The 8,560-nt window shown below is 44.0% G+C and overlaps 2 protein-coding genes across 3 annotated transcripts; both read left to right on the forward strand.

Annotated features, from left to right (window-relative positions):
* LOC115047934 (perforin-1-like) lies at window positions 1-4,367 on the forward strand. Of its 2 annotated transcripts, XM_029509180.1 has the most exons (5): window positions 1-32; window positions 1,770-2,342; window positions 2,430-2,568; window positions 2,658-2,869; window positions 2,960-4,367. In XM_029509180.1, exons 2-5 carry the CDS (start codon window positions 1,810-1,812, stop codon window positions 3,813-3,815), a joined length of 1,740 nt encoding a protein of 579 aa, XP_029365040.1. In that variant the 5' UTR covers window positions 1-32; window positions 1,770-1,809; the 3' UTR covers window positions 3,816-4,367. The 2 variants fall into 2 exon arrangements, with proteins under 2 accessions (XP_029365040.1, XP_029365039.1); XM_029509179.1 differs by lacking the exon at window positions 1-32 and having other exon boundaries at window positions 1,268-2,342.
* An 856-nt stretch (window positions 4,368-5,223) lies between these two features.
* LOC115047935 (perforin-1-like) lies at window positions 5,224-8,446 on the forward strand. The gene is made up of 5 exons (XM_029509181.1): window positions 5,224-5,295; window positions 6,125-6,697; window positions 6,785-6,923; window positions 7,013-7,224; window positions 7,315-8,446. The coding sequence occupies exons 2-5, from the start codon at window positions 6,165-6,167 to the stop codon at window positions 8,168-8,170; spliced, it is 1,740 nt and encodes a 579-aa protein (XP_029365041.1). The 5' UTR covers window positions 5,224-5,295; window positions 6,125-6,164; the 3' UTR covers window positions 8,171-8,446.
* Window positions 8,447-8,560: the final 114 nt, after the last annotated feature.

The raw sequence follows: 8,560 nt of genomic DNA on the forward strand, positions 1-8,560 counted from the left end.
CAGAATCAGGCTGCACAGGCACACAGACGGAGGTGAGTGTTTGCCAATTTGCTCTGTTTGAAATACGTATTTAGGATCAAGGTAGTAAATCAAATCAAAAATGTGAAATCTAAAAAATAAAATACTTAAAACAATTCTAATGAATTATATTAGTTTGGAAACAGACACAATATAGAACTGACATTTATAAAGATAGAGGGATTTCCATCTGATTTCCATTTGTTGCTCTGGCAGCGTTGATTTGTATAATTTGTATAAATTATATTCTTTGTTGTGTTGTCACAATTAAGTAATACTTTTTTAATCAAGACTTTTCAGGTCTGTGAAGCTGTCATATAAATCTTCTATCAGCTGAAACAAGAGCACTGCACCACTCTTCTCACCATAAATTATGGGATTTTTTTTTTTTACCAATCAGCAGACTGAAGTGAGCTATTCCTTATATAAAACAGTACGATGTATGGAAGAAGAGTTAAAACAATAGAAATCATGTTTTTGAGAAAAAGGTATGTGACATTAAACAGGTCCAAAGAAGGAGCCTTGAGGTACAACATGAGCATTTTTATGTTGTAAGTTTAAACCCATTTGTTTATAAATTGAAAGAATTAACATTAAAACTTACTGTTTTTTGTTGAAAGCTTTAAACTTAGACTCTTTATCTCAAATACCAAGATGTTTGGCTGACTTAATTTGAGGTAACTTAGATGAAACCTAAAGGAGCTCTGACTCCATTTCTCATCTAGTATGATTCAAACTGTAAACCCAACTAAGCCATATGAATAAAAAAAAAAGTTTTAAAGGTGGACAGGAAGTCTGAGTGTCACAGTATATTTCCTTAAAAAGGACATTCAGTGAAAAACATGCAGAAGTGCTAAACTCTCATCTTTTCATGAAAAACAGATTCAGCAGGAGCTGAGGAGCCGGTATACTATATGACAGATCAGGGGCCCCTGATGACCCTCTTATGTCATATAATAGGAGCGTTGCACAGACTAAAGTGAGCTGTTGCTTTTATATACAAACTATAGTGTTCAAAAAAAGTAAAAGCAAAACAGACAAATATGTTTCCTTTTTATCGATATCCATTAAAAAAAAAATCCAAATAAATTTTTTGCCTTTTGTCGACCAACTCTCTCTGTCTGTTAATCAGCTGCTTTGGCCTTTTGTTTTTGTTTCTCTGACGGTCAGCAGCAGAGCAATTCAGGTCTGCGAAAAGTAAAATAAATAAAGATAAAAACACAAGCTCAACTTTAATGTTGTCAGCATATGTGTGATTTCAAGTCGATATAAACAGATCTTTGCTGTATCTGCTAAGACACACTTGCAGAAAAACAGAGACAAAATAATGTTTTGGAAAATCAAGTGTGACATTAAACAGGTCCTAAGACGGAGCCTTGAGGTACAACATGAGAAAAAGTTTTCATTCAAAAGTGAAACTGATTTATAGACTCAAACTATAAGCAGCTGTGTAGTGTTAAGGAAATCTAAATGCTTTTATTGAAAGATTGAGACTTTAGACTCACAAGAGAGTCCTCAGTCCCCAAGTATTTCACATCCTCGGGGCAACTGAGTAGAGACCTGAAGGAGCCCTGACACCCGTCCTCATCACAGGCAGCAGAAAGATCCATTCAGAGAGCAAAACAATGTGTTTCAACAAACTCTGTCGACACAACTAATTAAAAAAAAGTTTTAAAGGTGGACAGGATGTGTGACATTCAGCAGCGTTCCACTTTCTCATCTTTGTTCAAAGTAAAACGTCTCTTTTTCAGCACAAGCCATCAGTTTGAATCCGTCACCCAAATCAGCAGCATGCTCCTCTCTCATATTTGCATCTGCGTCAGCCTGCTGCTGTCGCTCCCTCTGTGCTCGTATCAGCTGTGCAGCGATGGGACGCCCAAACAGTGCGTGGAGGCCGAGTTCGCTCCGGGCACCAACTTGGCAGGAGAAGGCTTCGACATCACCAAAATGGAGCGCAAGGGGGCCTTCGTGCTGGAAGTGAATCAGTGGAAACGAAAAGACAAAACCTGCATCCTTTGCAGCAACCCCTACATGGAGAACAGAAAACAAAAGCTGCCCCTGTCAGTGGTGGACTGGAGGGCAAAACAGTCCTGCAGCATGAAAGTGGCCAGTAAACTCCACCGCTCCAGCGAGTCTCTGGTCACTTCCAGCAGCTCTTCTGTGGAGAACAACTGGAGAGTCAACCTGGATGTAAACGTAGGGGCAAAAAGCGCATCAGTGATGCTGGCGGGTACCAACTCCAAACTGGCTGAATATTCCATGGAAAAGACCAAGAACGACAAGTTCAGCTTCTCCAGCCAAAGCATGTCCTGCGAGTACTACAGGTAAGAAGACAAGTGCAGAAACCTGAACCCTCAGGAAAATAAATCCATCTGCTTCATGCTGTTCTGTCTTTGTTTTTACGTGAGCAGCTATCGAGTGTCGGGCAAACCCAGACTGCACAGAGAATTTCTCCTCGCAGTAAAAGAGCTTCCCGAAACCTACAGCCCCGAACACAAGCATCGATTTTACAAATTCATTGACAACTTCGGCACCCATTACATCACCAAGGTGAGCTAGAAACAGAAAGTCCAAAAAAACAAAAAACAGGGAAGCTGTTGAAGAAATTAGAAATAATGCACTTGATGAAATGTTTCCAGGTGAAGTTGGGGGGAAGCGTTCAGTCTGTGACCAGCATCAGGCAGTGCCAGGCCAGCCTGCAGGGCCTCAGCGTGGAGGAGGTGGAGATGTGCCTGCAGGTCGAGGCCTCCGCCAGCGTCCACGTCACATTAAGCACTCAAGCTAAACACTGCAAGAAGGACATGGACAAGAGGGAAAGCAAATCGTCCTTCTCCAGCCTCTTCAACGACAGGTAGAGACCTTCAGTCAGATGTGTTTGTGTTTTCAGTAGCAGAAACACCAAACTGGATCAAATGTGGTCTGACTCTGCTGAACTCTGCAGGTTCACAGAAATAAAGGGGGGTCACACCACAGAGCCAGATTTGCTCTTCTCTGCTGACAAAAACCCAGAGGCCTACAAGGAGTGGCTGAGCTCCCTGCCGCAGAATCCAGACATCATCTCCTACTCCCTGGACTCACTGCACGAAGTCCTGCCTGTGAACTTACCCGCCCGGAAGAACCTGCGCTCAGCCATCAGCCACTACATCCTGGAGAAAGGTCTGCTGAGGAACTGCAGCGAACGCTGTCAGGCCGGCATCAAGAGCGACTCGAGGGATTCCTGCGTCTGCCAATGCCACAATGATCCTGCTGTAACTCGAGACTGCTGTCCAACCCGTCTGGGCATGGCCCGGGTCATCATCACCGTACAACGGGCTGCCGGTCTTTGGGGCGACTGGTTTACATCAACAGATGGCTACGTGAAAGTGTTCTTCAATGGCATGATGGTCCGACGCTCTCCCGTCATTTACAACAACAACAACCCCCACTGGGCCATGGTCGTCGATCTGGGATCTGTGGTTTTCTCCTCAGGCCAGAAATTGAGATTTGAAGTGTGGGATGAGGACAACAAGTGGGACGACGACCTCCTGGGTAAATGTGAGCTTCAACTGTATGCAGGCGTGAAGGTGGATCTCTGCAACCTGCAACACGGCCAGCTGTTCTACAAAACCGAGGTGACGTGCGCTCCCAGTCTGAGCGGGAATTTGTGCATGGACTACAAACCATCACCCATGAATCAGAGTCTGAAGAAGCTGTTTGTGTCCCGTCACGCCCATCCTGTTCCAAAAGACGTGCTGTTAAAGATGGGCGTGTTTGTGGACGGATACACTTTCCACAGAAACCAGTCTAATGTGGCCTAAAACACAATCAGGGTTCGTTTCCACAGAGGCCCCCAAACGGCTGTTACACAACATTGACCGCGTTCATTTAAGCAAAGACAAACATAAAACTTCTGCAGAGATAGTGTGACTTGATTTGTCTTTGACAGATTGTTGGATCTCAGAAATCGAATTAAATTAACATCCATGAATGTATAAAACAACGTCTATGGATGGAACCTCATATCTTTATTTGTCTGCACAGAGCAGCAGAGCTCACACAGCAATGATATATTTTCAGTACTGTTCCATCCAGATAACTGAACAGGTGACTAATTTGGTCACAGGGTTTAAAAATCTTTCAGACGGGGTCTTTCATCTAACTCAAGTCCATTTATGGTGTTTAAAAGTCGCTGAAATGTTTGACGTTGTGTAGCTTTTACTTATGAGATTATTTATGCCTTATATTTTACATGTAACCAAATTCTGTGTGTTGTATAATCATAAATATTTTACTATGTATATACAAACACAATATCTGCAAATGTGTTTTGTGCATTTATTAGCCGTGAATTTATCTTCCTTCTATATCGAGATGCATTTAAAAAAAAAAATCTAAATAAATGTTTTGCCTTTTGTCGACCTGTTCTGTCTTTCGTTAGCGCCGCATGTCTTTATTTTTTTTTTTATGTTTTCATTTTCCAGTGTCGTTAACAGGCTGATTTGGCCTTTTGTTTTGGTTTCTCTTACTGTCAGCAGCAGACCGATTCAGGTCTGCGAAAAGTTATTTGATATATATTAGCCGTAGATTGTGCTCATTATACGACACCAGAGAACCAATCAGAGGCTGATTTGAGCTCCCTGTTTTATGAATATATATTAACATAGATGTAGATCCCTCTATGCTGATGGATATATAGTGATACTAGATACACACATATAGAGAGAAGATATATCTGGTTTTTACATTCTGTCCCCTCAATGCTGATACATTTTTAAACTTATGAATCATTTATTTCATTCACCATACGCTCTCATGTTGCCTGTAATTTCAAAAGTTTCGTTTCTATGAATACTCAGATATTTCAGCCGTTGTTTCTCGGCTGCTGGCTCTTCTGCAGCATATTTAGCAGGTTTATTATATATTTATAGTGTACAGGTTCGAGGCCACTCTGTGAGATTCTCTGCAAAATTGACAAGGGGCCAGTTCTCACTGTCTGGCTGCAGCCCACCACCACTTCAGAGAAATGATAGGTTTGTGGTCTCTGGTTCCTTTTTGACTGGAACGCCAGCTCAACTTTAATGTTGTCATCATATGTGTGAGTTTAGCAGCTCCTCCTCCTCAGCGCACAAACCATCTTTTTTTTCCCTCCTCTGCTTTGTGAAAGACCACTATCACCTCACCCCCTCACCACCTCCCGCCCTCCCTGCTGCCATTCTCATTTAAACTGTGAAAGACAAAGAACTGACATTCAGGCTCACACTAAGTTTCGTATGCGCAGCATTAAGAGGCGAGACAAAGGTGAGTTTGTTTTTCTCCTAGTCTTTCAAGTCGATATAAACTGATCTTTCCTGTATCTGCTGGGATTTAGATGGTAGAAATTATAATTTGGTCCTTTAACTTTTGTGTCAGTCTGACTTAGGCAGTGAACCTTTTCGGTCTGGAGCAGATTCAAAGATGCCCTGACACGTTTTCTTGTAAATGAAAAGGTTCCTTCATTTATATCTGGCATTTCTGATCAGCAGAAATCATCACAGTATACAGAAAACGTTTTGAACACATTTCCATCCCCAAGACACACTTGAAGAAAAACAGGGAGAAATCATGTTTTGGAAAATGAAGCGTGACATTAAACAGGTCCTAAGACGGAGCCTTGAGGTACAACGTGAGAAAAAGTTTTCATTCAAAAGTGAAACTGATTTATAGACTCAAACTATAAGCAGCTGTGTAGTGTTAAACAAATCTAAATGCTTTTATTGAAAGATTGAGACTTTAGACTCACAAGAGAGTCCTCGGTCCCCAAGTATTTCACATCCTCGGGGCAACTGAGTAGAGACCTGAAGGAGCCCTGACACCCGTCCTCATTTCGTACAACATGAGTCACTGATTTATTGGGCAGACAGGACTAAAAGACTGAAGCTTCACCTTGAGGGAAACATTCAGAGGGAGTAAAACAGGGAACCTCATCACAGGCAGCAGAAAGATCCATTCAGAGAGCAAAACAATGTGTTTCAACAAACTCTGTCGACACAACTAATTAAAAAAAAGTTTTAAAGGTGGACAGGATGTGTGACATTCAGCAGCGTTCCACTTTCTCATCTTTGTTCAAAGTAAAACGTCTCTTTTTCAGCACAAGCCATCAGTTTGAATCCGTCACCCAAATCAGCAGCATGCTCCTCTCTCATATTTGCATCTGCGTCAGCCTGCTGCTGTCGCTCCCTCTGTGCTCGTATCAGCTGTGCAACGATGGGACACCCCAACAGTGCGTGGAGGCCGAGTTCGCTCCGGGCACCAACTTGGCAGGAGAAGGCTTCGACATCACCAAAATGGAGCGCAAGGGGGCCTTTGTGCTGGAAGTGAATCAGTGGAAACGAAAAGACAAAACCTGCATCCTTTGCAGCAACCCCTACATGGAGAACAGAAAACAAAAGCTGCCCCTGTCAGTGGTGGACTGGAGGGCAAAACAGTCCTGCAGCATGAAAGTGGCCAGTAAACTCCACCGCTCCAGCGAGTCTCTGGTCACTTCCAGCAGCTCTTCTGTGGAGAACAACTGGAGAGTCAACCTGGATGTAAACGTAGGGGCAAAAAGCGCATCAGTGATGCTGGCGGGTACCAACTCCAAACTGGCTGAATATTCCATGGAAAAGACCAAGAACGACAAGTTCAGCTTCTCCAGCCAAAGCATGTCCTGCGAGTACTACAGGTAAGAAGACAAGTGCAGAAACCTGAACCTTCAGGAAAATAAATCCATCTGCTTCATGCTGTTCTGTCTTTGTTTTTACGTGAGCAGCTATCGAGTGTCGGGCAAACCCAGACTGCACAGAGAATTTCTCCTCGCAGTAAAAGAGCTTCCCAAAACCTACAACCCCGAACACAAGCATCGATTTTACAAATTCATTGACAACTTCGGCACCCATTACATCACCAAGGTGAGCTAGAAACAGAAAGTCCAAAAAAACAAAAAACAGGGAAGCTGTTGAAGAAATTAGAAATAATGCACTTGATGAAATGTTTCCAGGTGAAGTTGGGGGGAAGCGTTCAGTCTGTGACCAGCATCAGGCAGTGCCAGGCCAGCCTGCAGGGCCTCAGCGTGGAGGAGGTGGAGATGTGCCTGGAGGTCGAGGCCTCCGCCAGCGTCCGCGTCACATTAAGCACTCAAGCTAAACACTGCAAGAAGGACATGGACAAGAGGGAAAGCAAATCGTCCTTCTCCAGCCTCTTCAACGACAGGTAGAGACCTTCAGTCAGATGTGTTTGTGTTTTCAGTAGCAGAAACACCAAACTGGATCAAATGTGGTCTGACTCTGCTGAACTCTGCAGGTTCACAGAAATAAAGGGGGGTCACACCACAGAGCCAGATTTGCTCTTCTCTGCTGACAAAAACCCAGAGGCCTACAAGGAGTGGCTGAGCTCCCTGCCGCAGAATCCAGACATCATCTCCTACTCCCTGGACTCACTGCACGAAGTCCTGCCTGTGAACTTACCTGCCCGGAAGAACCTGCGCTCAGCCATCAGCCACTACATCCTGGAGAAAGGTCTGCTGAGGAACTGCAGCGAACGCTGTCAGGCCGGCATCAAGAGCGACTCGAGGGATTCCTGCGTCTGCCAATGCCACAATGATCCTGCTGTAACTCGAGACTGCTGTCCAACCCGTCTGGGCATGGCCCGGGTCATCATCACCGTACAACGGGCTGCCGGTCTTTGGGGTGACCACGGGTCATCAACAGATGGCTACGTGAAAGTGTCCTTCAATGGCATGATGGTCCGACGCTCTCCCGTCATTTACAACAACAACAACCCCCACTGGGCCATGGTCGTCGATCTGGGATCTGTGGTTTTCTCCTCAGGCCAGAAGTTGAGATTCGAAGTGTGGGATGAGGACAACAAGTGGGACGACGACCTCCTGGGAGAATGTGAGCTTCAACTGTCTGCAGGCGTGAAGGTGGATCTCTGCAACCTGCAACACGGCCAGCTGTTCTACAAAACCGAGGTGACGTGCGCTCCCAGTCTGAGCGGGAATTTGTGCATGGACTACAAACCATCACCCATGAATCAGAGTCTGAAGAAGCTGTTTGTGTCCCGTCATGCCCATCCTGTTCCAAAAGACGTGCTGTTAAAGATGGGCGTGTTTGTGGACGGATACACTTTCCACAGAAACCAGTCTAATGTGGCCTAAAACACAATCAGGGTTCGTTTCCACAGAGGCCCCCAAACGGCTTTCAGACGGGGTCTTTCATCTAACTCAAGTCCATTTATGGTGTTTAAAAGTCGCTGAAATGTTTGACGTTGTGTAGCTTTTACTTATGAGATTATTTATGCCTTATATTTTACATATAACCAAATTCTTTGCATTGTATAATCATAAATATTTTACTATTTATATACAAACACAATATCTGCAAATGTGCTTTGTGCATTTATAATTGTTGTTTATTTACAATAAAAACATCTTATCTGAGCTTAACTGGTCTCAGTGATGTGTTGATGTGCTCATGTCAGACTGACTTGCCCAACATGAGAGAGGAAGTGGTAGAGCTTCCTGTGCACAGACAGACTTAGCTGATGC

This window comes from Echeneis naucrates, chromosome 8 (genome assembly GCF_900963305.1).
Source record: "Echeneis naucrates chromosome 8, fEcheNa1.1, whole genome shotgun sequence".
Lineage (NCBI taxonomy): Eukaryota > Metazoa > Chordata > Actinopteri > Carangiformes > Echeneidae > Echeneis > Echeneis naucrates.